The sequence below is a fragment of the Orycteropus afer genome, unplaced genomic scaffold (genome assembly GCF_000298275.1).
Source record: "Orycteropus afer afer isolate SDZICR_OR568_19922 unplaced genomic scaffold, OryAfe1.0 scaffold00005, whole genome shotgun sequence".
NCBI lineage: Eukaryota > Metazoa > Chordata > Mammalia > Tubulidentata > Orycteropodidae > Orycteropus > Orycteropus afer.
The window spans coordinates 27,082,501-27,107,455 of NW_006921592.1; the positions used below are offsets into that span (position 1 = coordinate 27,082,501).

The 24,955-nt window shown below is 36.3% G+C and overlaps 1 protein-coding gene across 1 annotated transcript in view; it reads left to right on the forward strand.

The window, feature by feature from the left end:
• ERCC6L2 (ERCC excision repair 6 like 2) overlaps positions 1-24,955 on the forward strand; it is a 199,323-nt gene that overhangs the window by 85,448 nt on the left and 88,920 nt on the right. Inside the window, exons 9-12 of the mRNA XM_007939191.1 lie at positions 7,019-7,138; positions 10,763-10,834; positions 11,459-11,604; positions 21,077-21,172. Of these exons, the coding sequence (XP_007937382.1) occupies positions 7,019-7,138; positions 10,763-10,834; positions 11,459-11,604; positions 21,077-21,172 (434 nt within the window). The remainder of the gene's footprint in view (positions 1-7,018; positions 7,139-10,762; positions 10,835-11,458; positions 11,605-21,076; positions 21,173-24,955) is intronic.

The following is a 24,955-nucleotide window of genomic DNA, read 5'->3' on the forward strand; positions in this document are numbered from 1 at the left end:
TTTTATTTATGTGGTGGATTACGTTGATTGTTTTTCTAATGTTGAACCATCCTTGCATACCTGGTATGAATCCCACTTGATCATGTTTTTCTTTTTTTTTTTCTAAATTGTGATTTGGGTGAAAGTTTACAGAGCAAGTTCATTTTCCATACAGCAGTTCATACACATTTTGTCTCATGACATTGACTGCAATTCCCCACAATGTAACAGTTCTCTTCCCACTTTCTTCCCACAGTTGCCTCTTCCTTATGTCTATCCCTCCCATTCACTCCTGCCCCCCAAGCAGTCTCCCTGTGCAAACACTGCCTTCTGTTCTCCTATAGTTGATGTTGATCGCTTCAAGAAATGTATCTGCCTGATATAAATGTTCACCTCATATGCCTATTATTTGGCTGGAAGCCACAATATATTATTTATATATATATATAGTTAGATTCTGTTGATTAGGATTTTGTTGAGAATTCTTGTATCTATGTTCATGATGGATATTGGTCTAGAATTTTCTAAGTGTGTCTTTGCCTGGTTTTGGTATCAAAGTTATGCTTGATTCATCAAATGAGTTCTGGAGTATTCCATCCTTTTCTGTGTTCTGGAATAGTTTAAGTAGAATTGATGTCAGCTTTTCTCTGAATGTTTGGTAGAATTTGCCAGTGAAGCCATCTGGGCCAGAACTTTTTTTTGTTGGCAATTTTTTTTTTTTTTTTTTTTATGAATCTGTTCCAATTTTCTACCTTTTGGTATTAGAACATGTAGTTAGTGTAGTCTGTTTTTTCTAGGTTTTCAAATTTGTTGAAGTACTGTTTTTCATAGTATTCTGTTATCTTTTTTATTTCAGTTGGTTCTGTTGTATGTTGCCTATTTCACTTCTAATTGTGTTGTGTCTTCTCTTTCTTTTTCTTTGTTAAATGTGCCAGTGGTTTGCCAATTTTATTAATCCTTTCAAAGCAACTACTTCTAGTCTTGTTGATTCTTTCTGTTGTTTTTCTGTTTCATTTATTTATGCTCTAATCTTATTATTTCCTTTTTTCTGGTGAATATAAGCCTTTTTTCTTTTTAATGTTGTTCATTTTCTAGTTGGTAGAGATATTGGGTTGATGTGTTAATTTTGGTTCTGCCTTCTTTTTAATGTGTCCATTTATTGCTATAAATTGTCCTCTTGCTGTGCTATAAATTGTACTACTCTTGCTGTGTTTTCATTCTCGTTTGATCCATGGAATTTTTTTGTTGTTTCTTCTGTTATCAGTTTCCATGTATTTGACTTTTTTTTCCTTGACCTTCCAATTGTTGATTTCTAAATTTTTTTTAGAAATGCAGTCAATGTCATGAGACAAAATGTGTATGAACTGCTGTATGGAAAATGAACTTGCTCTGTAAACTTTCACCCAAATCACAATTTAGAAAAAAAAATTTTATAGCATTGTGATCTGTGAAGATGCCTTGTAGTATTTCGTGTTTTTAAATTTATTGAAGGTTGCTTTGTGCCGTAATATATGGAGTAGTGGAGAATGTTCCATGTGCACTGGAAAAGAATGTATATTGTGCTGTTGTTGTTGGATAGAGTGTTCTGCACATGTCTGTGAGGTCAGGTTGGTTGTGTTCTTTCGATCCTTTGTGTCTTTTTTGAGTTTCTTTCTAATCATTCTGTTGTGGGGTAATAAATTACCTGGCGTGGCTTTTCTAGCATAAGCCTTTGTAAGCTCTGAGGTGGAATTTGTCGTGAGCAGCTGAGGAGCTCCTGATTATTAAAGTTACCCACCTGGAGTATTTCTGTTGAGAGTGGCAAAGCAATGTTCTGGGAAGTTCATTCTCTCTCAGGTGCTTAGAATTCTGTTGTTATGATTGGTTAATTTGACTACTCTGCCAGGCTCAAAAGGAGCCCTCCTAGAGACAGAAGGAGTCTCTCTGATTGCTGGCTGAGAAAGACGTGCTGCTGATAAAGATATGCTCCTGAGAGACATGTGCTGTTGAGAAGGAGACACCGAGAGACACACACTGCTGGAAGAGAGACTGAGAGACGGCGGGCTGAGAGAGACTGAGTGTTGTCCCTGAACTTAAATTTTAGCCTGGTGCTTCCTTAATAAATCCCATAATCTGTGAGTTCTGTGTGACCACTGCAGCGAATTATCGAACCCAGTAGAAAGGTGGTGGGTGTTGCGGGAGGAACAGTTGGTGTCGAGGTTGATGAAAGGGCTAGAGGGAGGCAGCATGTCTGACCTCACAGGAATAGGCCTTGGGCTAATGATGGTGATTCTGCCTTCCTCCTGTGTGGCTAGAGGAGGTCGGAAGATGTGGCCTCCTTGACCCTTTGGCATCTGTCCTTCATCAAAAGTGATGTATTAAAGTCTCCTATTATTGTGGACTTGTCCATTTCTCTTTTCAGTTCTGTTAAAATTTGATTTATGTGCTTTTAGGCTGTTTCACTGGGTACATAGATATTTAGTATGGTTATGTCTTCTTGTTAGATTGACCTTTTAATCGATATTTAATTTCCTTCTTTGTCTCTTTTGCTGGATTTTGTCTTAATGTCTATTTTATCAGAAATTAATATCGCCACTCCTGGCCTTTTTTGGTTGCCATTTGCATGGTATTTGTTTTTCCTTCCTTTGATTTTTAGTTTATTTTTGCATTTGTATCTAAGGTGTGTCTCTTGTAAAGTGGATGGCATCTGCTGAGATATCAGAGCTTAGTCTTATTGGTTCTCCTTTGTGGGTTATTTTTAATTTTTCTCAAGGTGCTTTCTGGATTTTTTCTTTGTGTTTGGTTTTGAAAAGCTTGATTATGATATGCCTTAATAATGTTCTTTTAGAGTCTGTCCTGTTTGGGGTTTGTTGAGCTTCTTGAATGCTTATCTTCTCATTATGGAAGTTTTCTTCCAAAAAAATCTTTGACAATTTTTTGGTGCTTTTTTTTTTTTTTTTCTCTTCCTGTTCTGAAATTTCTATCACATATAAGGTATTCCTCTTGATGGTTTTCCACATAATTCTTGGCCTTTCTTCTTTCATTTTTTCCCATTCTTTTTTTCTTATTGTTCCTCTAATGGATTAGTATTAAGAGATTTATCATTAATTTTGCAAATTCTGTCTTCCATTGATCCAGTTCTATTTGTTTGCCCTTCCAATTCCTTATCTATTTCTGAAATTTTAGTATTATTCTTCTGAATTTCTATTTGTTGTTTTTTGTATGGTTTCTAGTTTTCCTTTTATTTTGTCAATTTATTCTTTTATTATTTCTTTGAACTCTTAAAGAATTTTGTGCATATGTTCCTTGATTTTGTCTGTGGTTTCCTTTATCTTTCTCTTAATCTGTTGAAGGTACCTAAATATAATTCTTTTGAATTCATTATCAGGTACGTACCATTTCTTCCTCTGGAAGATTTTCTGACCCTGTATTTTGGTCACTTAATTGAGCCATCTTGTCCTGTCTTTGTGTGTGACTTGAAATTTTCTGTAGTCCCTGAGACATTCTGGCATTATTGTATTTATTTCTTGATTGTATGTTGTCAGCTGGTAACCAAAAAGTTTAACAGTTCAAACCTACCAGCTGCTCCACAGAGAAAGATGAAGCAGTCTGCATCTGTGAAGACTTACAGCCTTGGAAACCCTATGGGGCAGTTCTACTCGGTCCTATTGTGTTGCTAAGAGTTGGAATCAACTTGATTGTGGTGGGTTTGGGTATTATGTTGTTTTGCTTCACTCTGATTGTTTTGTTTTGTTTTAACATATGTAGACAATGTAATGGCCATGTTACTCTGGTCCCTGGTTTGGCAACACTGGGGTGCTCACACCTGTATCTGGCAGATTTGGTAGAGGGTGAGATTGTGGCCAGGAGTACTCTGATTGCTGGTCATGTAGAGCAGCTGAGGGTAGAATGGGCTGGTGTTGTCCACCGTCTTTGTTGATCCAGTGGTGCTGGAGTGGGTGGTAGCACTTGCCTAGCAGGTTGGGTGGCAGGTGTGGTAGGTATGACTCGATAGGTCTGGCTCTCAAATGCTTGGGAAAAAAATAAAAGGTGTGTGTGGGGGGGAGGAAGAACAAAAACAAGGGAGGGAGGGAGAGGGGAAAGATCTAAGAAGAAAGAAGAGAAGAAGGGGAAACAAAAGCAGCAGTTTGGCACAAGCACTAGCCACATGGCTGTGGTGGGGATATGGTGCTTGCTCCCTTGGTGAGTGCACTGCCAGTCTCAGAGGGGCTGGGGCAGGCGCTGATGAATGTGGAGGTGGCAGCAATCAGGACACCCTCTCCACAAGGTCAAAAGAAAAGAAAAATATTGAGGGAAAGAGCAGCAACAAATAAAAGAAGACAAAAAATGATGAGGAAGAAAGAATTATGAAGATAAAATAAAGGAAAACAAAACAGAAAAGTGACACAGTACTGGTGCAAGTATTAAGCACTAAAAGTGGCTACAGCAGGAACAGTGAGCTGCATCTGTGGGAGCATGCACCGCTCTCTGTGGAAGGATGGGGATGGGCACTGTCTACTGCTGGGTCCATGGGGGGCAGACACCTGGTCCGCAGGATCAAAATAAAAAACAAAGGAGAGAAGAGGCAGACAGGAAAAAAGGGGAGAAGAGGAAAGAACTAAGAAGAAAGAAAAGTAAAATAACAGTACTGATGAAAGTGCTTACTGCCAGCCATAGCTGCAGCAGGAACTTGCACTGCTGACTAGGGAGAGTGGAGGGTGGGCTCTGCTGCCTGCAGAGGCAGCAGGGGCTGGGCTCATGCTCCAGGGGATCAAATAAAATAGTTTAAAAAGGGGTATGGAAGAGGAAGAAAAGAAAAGAGGTGAAAAAGGAAGACCTAAGATGAAACATAAAACAGAAAAGAAAAAAAAAGCAGCATAGCACTGGTGTGGGGGGAAGTTTTGACCAGCCACTGAGTGGGTTGGGGTGGAGGACCATGCCTCTAGTCACTGGCAGGTTGTACAGGGTAAAGAGGACAGAGGTGTGAATCTTTCCAGACACTGATCACTAATGTGGGTGCTGGTGCAGTCCTGGGCAAGCGGAGCTGGCTATCTGATTCTTGTGCCAGTGGGAATATTGCTTGCAGTAATTCAGAATGATTGTGCTATCCTGGTTGGCAGTTCAGTATTCTGTATGTCTCCTTGTTTGCTGTTTTCATTCATTTTCTTCCTCTAATCGATGTCTGATCTACTTCTTTAGCCTTTCCTTTGAAGTTCTAGGTTGTAGGATTGTTATTTAATATCTGTTTCATTTGGTTTCTTGAGTCTTTATTGTAAAGAGTCTGGATTATGTAGCTTCCTAGTCCTCCATGTTACATCCTCCTGTAGACTTCCTCCTTAGGTCTCAACTAGTGTACATACTTAACTTTTAATCAGAGTGAAAAAAACTAAGTTTTAATTAAAATAAGAGCTTTCTGTCATGCCTCTACACGCTCTAGTGGCACAGTAGTTAAGCTTTGGGCTGCTAACCAAAAGGTCATAGTTTGAACCCACTGGCAGCTCTGCAGGAGAAAGCTGAGGCAGTCTGCTTCCGTAAAGATTTACACCTTGAAAACCCTATGGGACAGTTCTGCATTCTCCTACAAGGTCTATAGGGTCACAATGAGTCAGAATCAACTTGATGGCAATGGGGTTTTTTTGGTGGTTGTTTGGGTTTTGGTTAAAACCAAACCAAACTCACTGCTGTCAAGTCAGGTCCGACTCATAGCAACCCCTCCTTGGGTTTCCGAGGCAGTATCTCTACGGAAGTAGATTGCCCCATCTTCCTTCCGAGGAGTGGCTGGTGGGTTTGAACCACCAGCCTTCTGGTTGCAGTCAAATGCCTTAGGCACTATGCCACCAAGTTATGCCTCTAATAATATTCATATATTTATTTTCTATTATCTTCTTTCATGTAGCTACTAAATAAGATTTGATGAGTCAGTCATATTCCACTAATAATGTGTGTAATTACATGTATCTAAACTTCTGGATTAAAATGAGGATTTTTAATAAATATTAGTGGTATTCATCAAACTGGCAAAAATCAGTCATTGAGAAGTTAGCCATGAATGGAATTACTTTGGTCATTTTCAGTTGTTTCTTATGCTAGAACATAACATAAATAACAGATTTTTTCTAAATACCTTTTTATTTAATTATTTTGTATTATCATTGTGTTATAGTTTGATGCTGTGTGAATGTAATTTTGAAAGCTAATAATATAGCATTGTTTTTTGATGATATTGTTTGCTGTTTTGAGAGTATTTGGATTCTTGGTTTGGAAATCTTAAAAAAGTAATAAAATTAGTAGTCACATAAATATCTAACATTTTGGCAATGCCATGTATGCTTAACATATCATTTGAAGGTTATCTGAATTTTAATCTGACTTAGAAAAAGACAAAACAAATTACAGTTGACCCTTGAACAATGTGGGGCTTGGGGTGCCAACCCCTTGTGCAGTTGAAAGTCCACGTATAACTCTTGACCCTAAAAAAAACTTAACTCCTAATGGCCTACAATTGACTGGAAGCCTTACCAATAACATAAACAGTTGATTAACACACTTCTTGCTTTACATTTAGTGTATCTTCATATCTTCGCATGGGACACTCACACATACATAAAAGAGATAAGTTTATTAGCTGCGTGGCTTGATGATCGTTTACTGTTCATTAAGTGGAGGTGGATTATCATAAAGATCTTCACCCACATCATCTACACGTTGGGTAGGCTGAGGAGGAGGATTGGCTGGTTGTGCAGAGGATGGCAGAGGTGGAAGAGGTGAGGAAGGAGAAGCAGAGGCAAGAGAGGCAGGCCCATTTGGTGTAACTTACAGAAATATAATTTCTGCATGACTTTTTTGCTTTTTCCTTTCTCCAAAAATGTTTCTATATGGTACCAATCCTTGAAAAATATCCACATATAAGTGGACTCACACACTTCAAGCCTGTGTTGTTCAATGGTTAGCTATAATATATTCTTTTTAAATATAAATACATTTTTCCCCACAATTTTAATTTATATAGTTTTACATGTTTTAAGTTGATATCTCTTTTCTTCTATGTTCTTCCCTCAAGAAAACACTTATCAACAGGATATGTGATCAAGTATTTTCCAGATTCCCAGACTTCATTCAGAAAAGCAAAGATGCAGCCTTTGAAACAATTTCTGACCCAAAATACAGTGGAAAAATGAAGGTAAGTGCTTTTCTTTCAGGTTGCATACAGCCAGAGACAATATCCAAAATATTTATCAAATAAATGGCCAATCAATGAGAAGAGAGGGTGGCCAAAGACACTTGCTGGGGTTGTGTCAGCATTTGCTAGTTTACTGTCAACCCTGCATAAAGATAAGTGCACATGCAAGTTCTTAGTTAGTAGTAGTTGCATCATATGTACTTGAAGTTTTCCTATTTGTGTAATCAATTCATGCCCTGTCAAAATGTATGTTGTTACCACGTTTATAATAGCTTGACCTCACATGTTCAAGGAGATACCTTCAAGAAGTATAAATGCTAATGTTGTTGTTGTTATGTGCCATCGCTCCTTGGGTTTCCGAGGTGGTATCACTATGGAAGTAAATTGCCCAACCATCCTTCCAAGGAGTAGCTGGTGGGTTTGAACTGCCAGCTTTCTGGTTAGCAGTCAAGTGCCTTAAGCACTACGCTACCAGAGCTCCCAATGATAATGCTAAGTGGAAGAATAGGAGTAGGTTTTAGCTTGGAATTGGAGAAATCAATTTCTTGATGAGTTAAAGGTTGACAAGGCCTCTGTGTCTAGACTGAATTTTCTGCCTCTTGTTTTTACTTGCCAATCCAGATTGTAAAGTTACTAAATCTTCACACTGATGGCAAGGGAACATTTGTTTTATACAGGGAAACTGACCTGTAGGTGTGCTATTCTTAGTGATGCATTACTGAGGAGGGAGTGTGAAAAGTAAGGCTAGATTTTCTAACCAAGACCTGCGCCTCTGGGCATTGCCCTGGACAAGAGGCATAAAATGCTAACAACTTCCAGCCTCCTCGAAACAGAATTAGTTTGCTTAACGCCTTACAAACTATCAAGAATCTTTATTTTTGGATTTAAAGATTTTTTACAGAACAATCCCAACTTTAAGTTATAAATAAGAAAAAGGTAAGTTATTTCTTTTGGCAGATGGAATAAGAAAGTAATTCAAAGTAATCAATTTTTTTTTTTCTCTCAATATTCTGGAAATATTTTTAACAGTTATACTATATAAGCTCACTGTAGTTTAAATTACTTGAGACCTCTGAATTGTTTTAAAAACCTGTGTGTACATTTCTTAAATAAAGAAATTTGTGTCTGTGAGACTATCACATGATTTATTATCACAACAAATAATTTAAATCCAATAAACTTTTCTAAGGATAGTAAATCCTTTTATCATCCATTTTATTGACTTTTATTTAATTATTTTAAAATTAAAAAGTATAAAAAGCCCAATTAGTTTAGAACTGGGCCCTTACTGTTCTATAATTTAAGCCAATAAAATATTTCCAGAAATCATTACCTCCATTAAAAATTGCCTTATCCATTGCTGTTCATTTAAACTGTACTCATTGTGACTCTTTACTAAAAAATTACAGTCTTAAAATTAAGTGGAATTTTGTAATTATACACTTAATTTTCTTACATATCTATTAAATATATGATTTAAACTTTTAATTAGAGTTCTATATCAGAGAATAATGGTATCTGGTTAAGATAATTATTAGATTTACTTTTTGTTATGATTTTTAGAAGGGAAAAGCAAACATAAATTGTAGCTGGAGACAGTAGGTATGTTTTTATGTCAAAGAAGCAAGTAATGTATTAATTTTGTGTGATAGCACTGATGAACAGGACAATTATAGTAATAAGTCAGGGATATATTTGTAGGACTGTGTTTTATCATTTGATTAACAACATGATCTGATGATGGACCTATAAAATTATCATACAATTATTGCCTATGAGGTTAAGAGTTCCAAATGACTGAGTTGCATGGACTTCTTGAATTCAGTTCAGGTGATGAAAGATCCTGGTCTTTCCTAAAGGCCAGCCTGGAGCTGTAGGGAATCTCTGCATAGTGTCTTCTTTGACTGTCACAGCCACAAAGCTACACTGATGAATCCTAGCTCTTTTTCTCGAGTAGCAAAGTCTTTGTTGACTTCAGCTATCATTTCAGGGCATGGTCACAAATTGCTCTCATTCTCCTATTAAGAATCCTCACTTTATTTCCCTTGGTAAATGCCAGAGTCACTGGATGTCAGGGAAAAGAAAGAAAGAAAGAAAAAAACAACTAGGAAATCCAGCGATGCTGTAATCACATAAATCATCTTTCTAGAGCTATCTGACTAATTTGAGAAAATTAGTGGTGAGATTCCTTAGCTATGAACACCCCCACATTTAGGACTCCTTTACAGGTAGGTTTTCCTGTTCTGCAGAGGACAACTATTTTGATAAAATGTTGGGTCTATAAGGTTAAGATTCAGATCTATAATGTCATTTTTGAAGTTTTCTGGTAAGGGATATTAGTGTATAATTATTCATTGAGTTAGTCTATTTTTAAAAAATTGACCCTAATAAATGCCTCCAGTCTAAAAGAGTTCCCTTTTCTTATCACTTTTTTTTTCTGTATAATCTTCAAGAATATTTAAAATCACAAATAGGTCTGATACCACTCTAAACAATCAGAGTGAGTTTCTGTATATCTCCTTGATTTAAAATGTTAATGGTTTATATGAAATTGTAATGCACATACTTCATATAAAACTAAAAAAAAAAACAAATCTACATATAGAATCAGTTATTTTATTTAGAAAAGGCTAATACAAATAAACGTACTTTATATGTTCTCCAAGTATTTAAATTTACCTGATCTGTGATATTTGTATTTACCTTTTGATTGGCTATCAGAATAGAATTTATTTTTTAGATTTCATAGCTTTTTTAGAGTAGAGGTCAAAGTTAGTGTAACTTAAAGATAGTGTTATGTTGAGTATAAGTTTTCCTTACTTAAAATTTACATTTACGTAAATAAAATTGCTTAAATGTTTATTGCATAGCTCAGAAAAACTTTAGACTTAGCACAGAAAATTGTTCTTTTTTTCCTTTGTGGATTGCTTTTCCATGGTCTTCTAAAGCTGTTATTGCCAGATGTGGAAATGCTTATTTAAAAAACCATATCACTGTTAATTCACTAGTCTCTGGATTATTTGCTTCCTCCCAGAAAACATCATGTGTGTGAAAAGATTATTGGCATTTTGAGATTGAAATTGAATCTGGATGTCAGAGCTTACTGTAAACAGAGAAACAGGGGAGAAAGTGAGAAGAGGTGTATATCTGACTGCTTATTTTTAAAAAAATAAATATCAAGACTTTTAGAACCTCAATGTAATTGAACACATTTCATTACATCTATCTAGAGAAAATTTAAATACTTCCTAAAAGGAATCCTGCTCTGTAATTTAGTATCTTAACATATTGTAGGTATAAAGAAAATGTATTTTGGAAATTAAATTAATCCATTTAAATGCATCCCATGATCTAAATGCTTCCTTTTTATTAAAACCAGATGAGATGAAATAAAAGTCTTTGGGAACTTTACCTCTTCACTGACAATATGATTGTTAATAACATTTGATGTAATATTTAATACTTTATTTCTCTAACTTGGCCAAAATGAAGAGAATTAGGAGAGGTGACTGAGGTTAGTGTTTATAAAACTAATTTTTATGAAATTCTCAAGTGATGTTTTCTGTATCTAAAGTGTGCTTTTATTTGGAACAGCTTCTCTGATGTTCTGTGGTTCATTTCCAGGTCCTTCAGCAGCTTTTAAATCATTGTAGAAAAAACAAGGATAAAGTTCTTCTTTTCTCTTTTTCCACCAAGGTGAGTTTTGTCTGAAGTATATGCCTGATTGGCCCCCGCCCTAAGTCCTGAGGTATAAAGTATAAGGTACATAAACAGCTACCAGCCACATTTTCTGTCTTATACACACTGTAGGAATTGGTAGTGAGATAGGCAACATGAAGTTTGAAAAGAGTTACTTAAATCTTGCTTATGCCATGCTTACTGTCAAATAGAACACTCAGAGATTCATTTTTATTTTCTCTTGGTGTTTTTGTTAGTAATAACTGTTCTGTAAAACATTTTAGAGATTTTAGAATTTAGAAAATAGCACAAGTAATAAAATACAATTATACATGATTTAGCCAATAACTTTCTTTTCATCTGGTTTTGATAGTTTCTTTTAGTTTAAGAAAATGAAAAATTGATACCCCCCTCCCACCTTTGGAAAGGTTGTTTTGGTTTTTAAAGCAAAAGTTGCTGAAAGTTAAAATCAGTTTCAGGATAATGAGGAGAAACATATGGATCAGAAGTGAGAAAACTGTATCTGTTGCTCCTATAATTATAGGAAAGTAATTGTGAGCAACAGTGACCTGATCTCTGTAATAGTATGAAGCACATTCAGGCCAGAATTGGTATTTGCCTGTCTCTCTCCCTTTCTTCTAGTTGCTCGATGTGCTGCAGCAGTACTGCATGGCGGCTGGGCTCGATTTCCGACGACTTGATGGGAGTACAAAATCAGAGGAACGAATCAGGATCGTGAAAGAGTTCAACGGTACACAAGATGTCAATATCTGCCTCGTCTCCACAATGTAAGGCAATAAAGTCTGCTCATTTGATCTTTATCTAATTGCTTTTAAGATTTAGAATAGTATTTTTTAAATGAAAACAGTCTTAATTGTCAGTTGTTACTGTTTATATTGCTTTGTTTTATTTGACTTTAAGGTAAAGCAGCAACAATGCTATTAATTATAACTTAAGTAACAGTATCTTGTGTTTTACCTACCTTTTCTTTCATTTCCTTTACCGTCACAGAATTCTCCTTATAAGTCTAGGTTTATAAAGATAGCAATAAGAAAGTGGATATTTCTTCCTACCATTTTCTGTGGCAATATTTTGACTCACGTCTTGTGGTCCGAATGATCAGACTTCTTATTAACTGGATAACTGAGAATCGTTTGTACCAGTGGCTTTCCCGCTGTGCTCAGGAAGCTCTGGAGAGCCCGCAGATCCTGGGGCAGGTCTCTTACCTCCCATGCCTTTAGCTTTTCTCAACCAGAACTCCTCCAATTTTACAGGTTTTATAAAAGGTGGAATCAATTCAAATACCTATTTATGAATCTCTATGTAATAGCTTTTTAAAGAATATACATGCTCTAGAGAAACACTTAAATCAATATTAACACTTAAAATTAATCCCTTTTTTGGAGTCACAAATCCATAATTTCTGACATCTAATATGCAAGAATTCTGTAGATTCACTCTTACTTTCTTCCAAAGAGAATTTCAAAGGACTATAAAAATAAACATATGTAAATAGAAAAAAGCAAAACTGAAATCAGAATAGAAGTCACTTAAAATGAGGAATAAAGTGGTACATGGAACAAGTAAGTGCCCAGTCCTTTGCCATCTTCCTGATCGTTGGTTGTGTTTGAGTCCTCTGGACTTAAAACACACATAAGCATTCTTAATTTTTAACTTATGTTTTTCAAAGTAATAAATGTATTTAAATAACAGATCAAAGAGTACTGAAAGCTTATGATAAACATCAGTCCCTCACTCTTCTTCCACTCACCCCAGTCTAATTTTCTCACATCCGTCAGAAATTTCCTATCTCTTTAACTCTGTCAAAAATTGCTATTTAATCCATCTATTGAGTTTGTAATTTTTGAAGGCTGTAGTTTTCATTTTTAGAAGCCCTATTTTATTCTTTTTCAAATCTGCTTGATCTAATTTTTACTTGTGTCTTGTTCTTTATGAGTTCTAGCCTTTCTTTTGTTTTTTTTTTAGTCATTTAAATCATACTCCTTTAAAAATTGCCTTTTGAATGGTAATTTTGCTCTACTGACTTCTGTACTCAGGGGTGCTCGGTTTGTTGTTTCCTTTGGCTCTTGCTTATGGTAGATTGTTTTTTCACATGTTTTGTGATTTTTTTTCTTTTAATTTCGAGTTTATCTTCAGTGGGATTTTTTTCCTCTGTGGAAACTCTTTGAAGACTGGTTGTTGAGTTTTCCACTAGTGTGGTTTTGCCTTTGCTTCTGTTAGGCATCCCAGCTGAGGCAAGGGAAGACGTTTTGGATACTTGTTTTCCTGTGACTGAATTTAAGGATTCATTTATTGCATAAGTCTGTACACAAAGAACATAACATAATAAATACATTCTTCACCTGTGTTTTGAAAAGGCACCTAAGCAATAACCAGAACCAATTGTGTTAATTTTTCTTCTTAGACATTACCTTGAATTGTAAATGTGGGCCTAAATCCACATTGGGCTCGGGACTTGACTTCCCATTTTCCATAGCCATCTCTCTCTCGTTTTTCCCCCTTCATTTAGTCTTGGTTGATACAAACTTCTTTGCCCTACTGTGGTGTGCAGATTCCCCCCACCCCTTTTCTACCTTTGTAAAAGCAGAGAGCTCAGTAAAGCAGTGAAGGGGCCATTTAGTCCTAGTGAGAGATGACTTGGCCTATGGTGGTGATGTTGGAATGGAGAGAAGTGAATAGATTCACTCTTGATAAATTTTAGAGGTTATCAGTGGTGAGGCCAAAATCATAATGAAACATATTTTCAGTTGTCTTAACTTGATTAGCTGGCTGGTTAATGGACTATTTATTGTGTTGGGCAAGGAGTGGATTTTCAGGAGAGGATCTAAGCTTCAGTTTTGGATATAATAGCTTTGAGATGTCTGGCTGAGATGTCAAATAGGTAGTTGGCATGTGAATCTAGAGCTCAGAAGAGAGGCCTGGCCTGGTAAAATAACTAAGTAAATTTCAAGAGTCACCTGATAAGGCTACCTGGGGAGAATGTACAGAGAAAATGAAAAGACGAGTCAAGGGATACACCATGTAAAGCCACTTAGAAGAAGAACATGCAACAAAGAGGCAGAGAAGAATTGCCAGTGAAGTAGCTAGGCAGCTAGTATAGTGCAGTGTTACAAAAATCAAGAGAAGAGAATATTTAAAGAAGGAAGGACTTTTCAACTATATTGAATTCTTCTGGCAAGGATAACTGAAAGATATTCTTTGGGTTTGATATTCATTGGTGACCTTGGTAAGAGTAGCATTTGAGGAGTGATGGTGATGGAAAGCAGTTTCTAGCGTGATAAGGAAAGAACTACACGCAAGGAGATGGAGACCTTATGTGTAGCAATTTTTTCTTTTTTTCCAGGAAATGTGGCTATGAAAGGAATCAGAGAACAAGGGGAAGTAATTAAGAGGGAGTATGGATTTTTGTTGTTTTTAAGATAGAACTTTGTTGATGAGAATTAGTGAAATAACTTAAATGCTTTAAATTCTTATTTTAAAAGTTTTGTTTGTTTGTTTGTGAGACAGATTAAGAGATTGAGGTCTGATGTAGAAAGCCACTGTTGTTGTTGTTGTTATGTGCAGTCGAGTCAGACTCAACTCATAGCGACCCCTCCTTGGGTTTCCAAGGCAGTATCACTAGGGAAGTAGATTGCCCCATGTTCCTTCCAAGGAGTGGCTGGTAGAAAGCCACTACAGGATGATAAACAAAGAGCAGCAGTTGAGCCAAAAGACCATATTGTTAATAAAAATGCTAATATTGATTCCCAGAGCCTGGTATAAAGTACCAGTACAGTAATAGGGCTGCCATAATAATAATATTCACTATTATTATTACTGTTAACTTGTTAGTTCATTTCATTGTTGGGAGTGGACTGTTTAACATTCATTCTGTATTTGCAAGTCTGTTCTATTTGGTGAACATAAAATCTGTCAGAATATTCTTCCTAGTTGAGTTAGTTGGTGTAGGGAGACATGGAGTGATATGTTATATTATGTTATGTTATGTTATGTGCCATCAAGTCGGACCCGACTCATAGCGGCCCCTCCTTGGGTTTCCGAGGCAGTATCACTACAGAAGTAGATTGCCCCATCTTCCTTCCAAGGAGTGGCTGGTGGGTTTGAACCGCCAGCCTTCTGGTTAGCAGTTAAGTGCCTTAGGCATTATATAAAGCCTAAATACACTTGGATGCTGGGTTGAATATAGGATGGGGTAGTATGTATTCAGGATATTGCCAGTATTCAGGATACTACCTGATGAGTTGATGAAAGATAAAAAGATTCATTAAATGTTTATTAATTAAATTTATTAAATTGTTCCATGGTCATTTATTTCTAGCTGTCTCCCCTTCCCCAAATATTACTGTATTTATTGGTTTAAAGCTATTTGTGTCCATGTATTTTAATAAAGGAGTTGTACTTAAAGTTCAGAAATTCATGTTTAAAATCTGCATTTCAAGCAGAAGTCAGCTACATAATTTACACCATGTGTTTGAGATAGATAATAGCACAACTTTGGAGCAGGATATCTAAATTTCAGGATCAAATTTTAAATTAAATTTCCATTTACTAATATTTATACACAGAATAATTTTAAAATGAATGTCTTGATATCAGGAGCCCTGGTGTCTTAGTGATTAAGAACTGGACTGCTGGCCAAAAGGTCAGTGATTCAGACCCACCAACTACTCCATTGGAGAAAGATGTGGCAGTCTGTTTCCTTAGAGATTAAAGTCTTGGGAACCTTACTCTGTCATATAGGATTTCTATAAGTCGGAATCAACTCGATGGCAACGGGTCGTGATAACACCTTTAAATTTTTGAGAACTATATTCGTAAGAAATATTTGTTAACATTGACAGTGCCTTCCCACCTTCGCCTGTTCAAATTTTATGATCCAGACCCTCCATAGATAACTAACTTTATGTTTATCAGTAAGTCTTACTGTGTTTTAAGTATCTCATGATTTCCATTCCTGGAAATGCTATAACTCTCTTTTAGCTTTTTCATTTTCCTTACTACATTGCCAATAGAAATAAAAAGTTGCTATTTTGAAATGTCATGCCCCCTTTCCCTTGAATCAAATCTTATTACTATCTTGGTCATCTTACCTCTTTACCCACATTCCTAAAATTTTAGAAGAAAACTTTTGTTCACTATAAAATGTTACGGTTTGCATTAGCTTTTTATTGCTGAGTCTAATAGGAACTCATATCCATTTTGGTATAACATCTGCTTATTTGTTACTTTTCTTTTACTTTGATCAACTTTTCAGGACCAATTTTACTATCAAAAAATCAGAGATTTTTAGTTTTTTTTTTTATTACTGAAAATAATGAAAAATATCTTACATGTTTCTTTTAGACTTCAGACTGCCAAGATTGATTTTCTTCTGAAAATATGGAGTCAGTTAAAAAATAACATGTCAGTAAGGAGCCTCATTTTAAATGAAATAAACCGCCTACTATGATATATTATATTGTTGTTTTGGTGATGTGGGTTAAAATGTGCATATATTGAGGAGTTAGTTAACTAGATAGTATTGATGGTCGGTCCTTATGATCAGTGAGTATAAAGAGCTCTGGTGGTACTGTAGTTAATAAAGCATTGAGCTGCTAATGAAAAGGTTGGCAGTTCTAACTCACCCAGCAGCTCTATGGGAGAAAAAGCCTTTATGAACTGCTTCTGCAAAAATTACTACCTAGAAAACCCTGTGGGTCAGTTCTACCCTGCCACATGGAGTCACTACAGTTGAAATCTACTTGACAGCACCTACCAACTAACTGTTCTAACCACAGGAGTCCTTGCCAGCCATATATGGTTAAACACTAGACTAACTGAAAGGTTGTGGTGTGAACCTACTCAGAGGGATTTCAGAAGAAAGGCCTGGCAGTCTGCTTCCAAAAGGTTGACGCTTTGAAAACCCTATGGAATGCAATTCTACTCTGTGTGTGGTGTTGGCATGTTGGCATCTACTTGACAACAACTGTTTTGGGTTTTTTGGGGTTTTCTTTTATTGTATTCTAATACAGCTCAGAATTCCCAGTATTATACAACATTTAATGTTTAATATATTTATTTGCAAGTTCTAAGAATTTCAAAAGAATAACATTTTGTTTATAGTTTTAAAAGCACTCAGTGAATGGACTGAATTATTTTTATTTCATCCATGAATGTTTTAGTGTATGTCTCTATAAGATATGGTCCTCTTTTTCATAATAAAACCATAATACTATTATCACATTTAAAAAAATTAAGGATAATTTCTTAATAAATTAAGGATAATTTCTTAATATTAGCAAATATCAAAGCAGCGTTCATATTTCCTCTATTATCTCACAGTTTTTTTCTCTGTAGTTTGCTTGAGTGAGGATCCATTTAATTCATTGTGATTGGTTTATATATCACTTACCAAACCGAAAAATCAAGCTCACTACTGTTGAGTCGGATCTGACTCATAGCAACCCCTCCTTGGGTTTCAGAGGTGATACCGCTACAGAAGTAGGTTGCCTAGTCTTCCTTACGAGGAGCAGCTGGTGGGTTTGAACCACCAGCCTTCTGGTTAGCATTCTGCTGCTGTAGTTGTTATGTGCTGTCAAGTTGGTTTTGACTCACAGTGACCCTGTGTACAACAGAATGAAACACTTCCTGGTCCTGAGCCATCTTCACAGTTGTTGCTCTTCTTGAGCCCATTATTTCAGTCACTGTCAATCCATCTCATTTAGGGTCTTCTCCTTTTTTTGCAAACCTTCTACCTGGCATGATAGATATCCTTCTCCAGGTACTGATCCCACCCGACAGTATTACCAAAGTATGGGAGATGAAGCCACTCCATTCTCTCTTCTAAGGTGCATTCTGGCTGTACTTCCTCCAAGAGAGATTTATTTGTTCTTCTATCAGTCCATACTATATTCAGTATTCTTCACCAACACCACAATTCAAACACATCAATTCCTCTGCAGTCTACCTTATTCACTGTCTGGATCTGACATGTATATGAGGCTATTGAAAATACCATGGCTTGTGTCAGGTGCACTTTAGTCTTCAAAGTGACACCTTTGCTTTTAAACACTTAAAAGAGGTCTGTGCAGTAGATTTGCCTAGTGCAGTACATTGTTTGATTTCTTGACTCCTGCTTCCATGGGCGTTGATTATGGATCCAAGAAAATGAAATCCTTGACAACTTCAATCTTTTCTCCATTTATCATTGCTTATTGGTCCAGTTTGCAGTATCATTGGTCCAGTTGTGAGGATTTTTGTTTTCTTTATATTGAGGTATAATCCATAGTGAAGGCTATAATCTTTGATCTTCATCAGCAAGTGCTTTAAGTCCTCTTCACTTGCAGTAAGCCAGATTGTGTTATCACATTTTGTTAATGAATCTTCCTGCAATCCTGATGCCTTCTTCATATAGTCTAGCTTCTTGGATTATTATCTCAGCATACAGATTGAGTAAGTATGGTGAAAGGATACAACCCTGTTGCACACCTTTTCTGATTTGAAAACATATAGTATCCCTTTGTTCTGTTCTGACAACTTCCTCTTGGTCTGTACAGGTTCCTCATGAGCACAATGAAGTGTTGTGGAATTATTTTATTCTAGGTCCCTTCCATTTTTGTTTTCTGTTTGTTCTCTCTGTATTTTTTCTTTTTTTTTTTTCTTGACTATGGGTTACTTGGGGAGCTCTGGTAGCATAGTGGCTAAGACACTTGCCTGCTAACCAGACGGCTGGCGGTTCAAACCCACCAGCCACTCCTCGGAAGGAAGGTTGGGCAATCCTACTTCCGTAGTGATACTGCCTCGGAAACCCAAGGAGGGGTCGCTATGAGTCGGGGCCGACTCGACGGCACATAACAAACAAACAAACAAACATGGGTTACTTGAACCATTTTTAGAGTTTTGATTAATCTATAGTGTTTTCTAGTGTGTCTCTTTATATAGAATTTTTAGTGGTTGTTCTAGGTTTTACTTTATACATCTACAACTTACCACAGGCTACATTTTACCAGTACAAGTAAAGTGTAGACACCTTGCCACCCTTTAACACTCTTCACCCTCCTCCATTTATAATATAATTGTCTTAAATATTTCCTCTACATACTTTGAAAATCACATCAGACAATTCTATAATATTTGGTTCCACCATCAAACATCATTTACAAACCTCAGTAGGAGAAAGCATTACCCACATTTTTGTATTTCCCATTGTTCTTTTTTTCTTCCTGATGTTCCCAATATTCCTTCTTTTATTATTTCTTTTCCATTGCAAGAACTGTCTTTAGCTATTCTCTTAGGAATATGCTGGTGATGTGTTCTTATAATTTTCCTTCATCTGAGAATCTTACAATTTCCCTTTTATTCCTAAAAGATGTTTGCACTGGATGTAGAATTCTGGGTTGACAGTTCTTTTATCACTTGAAAATGTCATTCTAGTTTCTTTTGTCCTCCATGGTTTCTTCATTCAGATTGGCATTCCCCTATAATTAGTGTATCCTTTATATCTGTCTGCTTTAAAGAATGTTTCTTTGTCTTTGGTTTTCAGAAATTTAATTATGATTTGTCTTGGTGTGGATTTCTTTGGGTTTATCCTGCTGGGGTATTCACCTTTTACAATCTGTAGAATTACCAGATTTGGGAATTTTCAGCCATATTTCTTTGAATACTTTTTCTGTCCTCTCTCTTTTCCTTCTAGAACACTGGTGATATGAATGTTAGCTGTTTTGCCATTGTCCCTCTGTTCATGTTTTTTTTTTTTTTTTCTTTTTCATCTGTTTTCTCTCTGCTGTTTATAGTCAGCAAAAGATACTAATGTGTGCTTAGATAAACTGATTCTGTCTTCTGTCATTCTCTCTATTATTGAGCCTGTCCAACAAGTTATTCTTTGTTTGTTTTTCATTTATTGTATTTTTAAGTTGTACAGTTTTCAGTTGGGTGTTTTTCTTTCTTGCCGAGACTTTCTATTTTTTAAGATTTGTTTCAAATATGTTGTAATCTCTTGGTGAAGCACTTTTATGATGGCTGCATTAAAATTCTTGTCAGATAATTGCAACATCTGATTCATCTCAGCGTTACCATATGTTGATTGTCTTTTCTTATTCTGTTTGAGATTTTCCTGATTTTTGGCATGACAACTGATTTTTTTAATTACATCCTGGACATTCCAAGTATTATGAGATTGCATATCTTATTTAAAATCTTATGTTTTAGTAGTCTCTTCTTGGGAGCTCTGGTGGTGTAGTTCCTAAGGCATTTGACTGCTAACCAGAAGGCTGGCGATTCAAACCCACCAGCATCTCCTTGGAAGGAAGGTTGGGCAATCTACTTCCATAGTGATACCACCTCAGAAATCCAAGGAGGGGTCGGTATGAGTCAGATCCAACTCGACTGACATTTATCAATTTTATTTTTAGTAATCTCTTATAATAGCATGACAGCCGGGTGGATATGTAAATCCAGTTGGGGCCATCAGTTTTTCTGTGATGTTTGAGAAGAATAAGACAGTTATTGTGTAACATTTTTCTAGGGTGAGTCTTTCCTGGTTCTTTATGCAAAGGGAGATGGCTTTTTTTAGCTGGGCCTGTTGGCATTTCCAGTTTGCTGTCCTCCCCAGAACCCTGTCTGGGATTTATTGGGTGAAAGAAAGCCAGAGAACTCACTACCATAACATTCCTTTGGTCCTCTGTATGCTACCTGGTCTGTCTTCTTTCCACTTTTCAGAATACTTTTGTTTTTATTTTATATATAATGTTAAGGCACTCCTCGGAAGGAAGATGGGGCAATCTACTTCCATAGTGATACTGCCTCGGAAACCCAAGGAGGGGTTGCTATGAGTCGGGTCCGACTCAACGGCACATAACAACAACAACAAGCAGAAGAAATAGAACAATGTCTACTTCTGTATTGAACTATTAAATGTGTGTATTATTTATTTAACTTGAATATATTAGTAGTTTTTGTTTTTTAAAAAAATTATGTCAGATAAATCTTGCATAATAGTATTTGAATATCCAGAAATCTGTAAAAATCAGCACAATCTACTTACATGGACTCTAATGTTCATTTTTTTTTAGGGATTTCCCAGAGTGCTGGAAAACATTCCATAGATATTCCATTTGTGGCAGATTTTTTTGTTTTATTCACCTTACTTTTATGATGTTAATTTAATATTGTATGTTCAGGCTATAGAAACCTGATTCAATTGAATTATAACACAGCAGTTAACTTTTGCAGTTTTAATATACTCTTTTCTGTTTCCTCCAGGGCTGGTGGACTAGGCCTCAATTTTGTTGGTGCCAATGTTGTTGTATTATTTGACCCTACTTGGAATCCAGCCAATGATCTTCAAGCCATTGACAGGTATAAAACTGACAAAATTTAAAGTGACAGCAAATACTTTTAATCCTAAAGCAGTCTTGAGATTTCTAGGTTGATTATAGTATGACTGTGATTAGAAGCTAGGAAAACCTTGTAAAAAATTTCTGTTAAAGATAATCCTGGACTCTGAATCCAAATAACAAAATACTACAGAATTCAAGGCAAAAAAAAGCATTAATTAAACAAAGCCAAACAAAACCACGTGTTGCCATCATGTCAATTGCAATTCATAGTGATCCTGTAAAGACAGAGTAGAACTAGTCCATCAAGTTTCCAAGGGTGTAAATCCTTAAAGAAGCAGAGTGCCACAACTTTCTCCCACAGAGTGGCTGGTAGGCTCAAACCACTGACCTTTAGGTTGGCAGCTGAGCACTTTAACCACTGTGCCACCGGGGCTTCCTAAACAAAGCCAAGAAATATATAATCCATCAGGAGAGTGTAACAGTCATTACATAGCAAAACCAGAACTCTTGTAATATGAGCAAAAATGAGCAGATACACAATCGTAATCGGAAACTTAAAGAGTATATAAATTATTGGAATAACACAGTTATCCAGCTTAATTTAATAAACATATATTTTGTATATTAAAATAAAAAAATTGCGATCGAGTCTATTCCAACTCATAGGACCCCTATTTAAGGTGGTAAATCTTTACAGAGTAGATTGACCAGTCTTGCTTCCATAGAATGTCTGTTGGGTTTGAACCACCATCCTTTTCTGGATAGCAGTCAAATGCCTTAGGCACTGTGCTACCATATGTGTGTGTGTGTGTGTGTGTGTGTGTATATATGACAACAGAGAATAACTAGGCTTTTCAAATATTTGTAGATCATTTTTTTAAATGCACGTATATTTTAATAGGAATAAATAACAGTCTAGATTCCATGATTCTAATACAAAAAAAAAAAAAAAAAACCTAGAAAATAACACTAAGCATTTTTAACTAACAAAAAGTCACATGGAAATTTTAAAAATATTTTGGGACAATTTTTGAATTAAAGGAGAAATCAAAAGAGAAAACTTATTATTTAGAAATAAATATCAATAAAATAACTGTGGATCAATACATCTACTCGTCACTTATCAACTACCTTGTTATCCAACATTTTGCATTTATAACAATAGTAAAAAATCTGCTAGCTGACTATTTTTCATATTATTGACATACATTGGGCAATAACGAACATGAAGTTGCAATGTGGGAGAATGCTGGCTGTGATGGTTAAAGTTATGTGTCAACTTGGCTGGGCCATATTTCTCATTGGTTTGGCAATTATATAATGATGTCATCATCTTCCATTTTGTGATCTGATTTGGTCATCCTCCATTTTCACAAAATGCCAATTTTTGCATAACACCTTTGTCTTTGGAACCTAGCTATGTCAATAAGTGCGGAGTGGGTGCATTTACATCTTGATGCTAATACAATCTTAAATTCGTTTCTTAGAAAATATGAAAGATTAAAAGTAAGTGAAAGAAGGATATACTTTAGAAAAGTAAGAAAAAAAACCAATAAAATAAACCTAAAGAAAATAGAGGGAACTGTATACAGATGAAAATATAAATTACTGAGCCAGGAAATTATAGAGCCCAGGAAATGGAAGGACCAGGTGTGGCCTCAGTGTCTTTAGGAGTGGCAGGATATCAAGGTAAAAGGGGGCAGGAGGCAAGGCTAGGCCCCAAGCCCCCTAGAGCCAGGAAAGGGAGGGACCAGGAGCAGCCGGGGGCCACAGAGTGGCAGGTTTCAGGTAGGAATTAGGTAAGAGGAGGGTGCAGAGGTTTCCAACAGCTAAGGGAGACAAACTTGTCTGTCACTCTGTCATCCTGTGAGGTTTGTACATTGCTGTGAGGCTTGAGGCTGTGCCACTGGTGTTTCAGATGCCAGCAGAGTTGCACATGGTGCATAGGTTTCAATGTACCTTACAGACTAAGACTAGGAAGAAGGAGGAGGCCATCCACTTCTCAAAAATTGACCAGGGAAAACCTTATAAATAGCAGAGAAACACTGTCAGGTACATAACTGGGTAACTTTATGCATAGCTTGGAAACATTGTCTGACACAGTGCAGGAAGACTAGCCCCTTGGGTTGGAAGGGACTCAAAAAGGACTGGGAAAGAACTGCTTCATTAGAGTAGAACCAACCATAATGATAGGATAAAGTAATTCTTTCAGAACCTCCATGTGCTGAAGTAGCATGACTCAAATTGAGGAGAAACAGCTGTAAACATCCATTAATAATTGGAACATGGAATGTATGAAGTATGAATCTAGGAAAATTGGAAGTTGTCAAAAATGAAATGGGATGCATAAAGATTGACATCCTAGGCATTAGTGAGCTGAAATGGATGGGTTTGGGGCATTTTGAATCAGACAACCGTATGATCTACTGTGCTGGAAATGACAAATTGAAGAGGAATGGCGTGGCATTTATCATCACAAAGGATGTTTCAAGATCTCTCCTGAAGTACAGTGCTGTCAGTGATAGGAAAATATCCATATGCCTACAAGGAAGACCGGTTAATACGAGTGCTATTCAAATGTATGCACCAACCACCAAAGCAAAAGATGAGTAAATTGAAGATTTCTATCAACTTCTACAGTCTGAAATTGACCAAACATGCAATCAAGATGTGTTGCTTATCACTGGTGAATGGAATGTAAAAGTTGGAAACAGAAGAATCACCAGTAGTTGAAAAATTTGGCCGTGGTGACAGAAATAACACTGGAGATAGCATGATAGAATTTTGCAAGACCAACAATTCATTCATTGCAAATACCTTTTTTCAGCAACACAAACAATATCTTCAGCCAAAACCAGGCCAGAAGCTGATTGTGGAACAGACCATCAACTGCTCATATGCAAGTTCAACTTGAAGTTAAAGACAATTAAAACAAGTCCATGAGAGCCCAAATATGATCTTGAATATATCCCTCCTGAATGTAGAGACCATCTAAAGAATAGATTTGATGTAATTAACACCAATGACCAAAAACCAGAATTGTGGGATGACATCAAGAACATCATCCATGAAGAACAAGAGGTCATTAAAAATACAACAAAGAAAGAAAAGACCATAATGGATGTCAGAAGAGTCTGAAACTTGCCCTTGAGCAAAGAATAGCTAAAGCAAATGGACGAAATGACAAGATAAAAGAGCTGAACAGAAGATTCAAATAGCAGCTCAAGCAGACAAAGCCAATCACCATAATGAAATGTGCAAAGACCTGGAGTTAAAAAACCAAAAGGGAAGAACATGCTCGGCATTTCTCAAGCTGAAAGAACTGAGGAAAAAATTTAAGCCTCAATTTACAATATTAAAAGATTCTACGGGCAAAATATTGAATGATGCAGGAAGCATCAAAAGAAGATGGAAGAAATACACAGAGTCACTGTACCAAAAAGAACTGGTCAATCTTCGTCCATTTCAGGAGGTGGCATATGTTCAAGAACCAATGATATTGAGGGAAGAAGTCGAAGCTGTGCTGAGGGAATTGGTGAGGAACAAGGCTCCAGGAATTGAAGGAATACTCATTGAGATGTTTCAACATACGGATGCCCTGCTGGAGGCACTCACTCGGTTATGACAAGAGATTTGGAAAGCAGCTACCTGGCCAACTGACTGGAAGAGATCCATATTTGTACCCATTCCAAAGAAAGGTGATCCCATAGAATGTGGAAATTATCCAACAATATCATTAATATCACATGCAAGTAAAATCTTACTGAAGATAATTCAAAAACAGTTATAGCAGTATATTGAC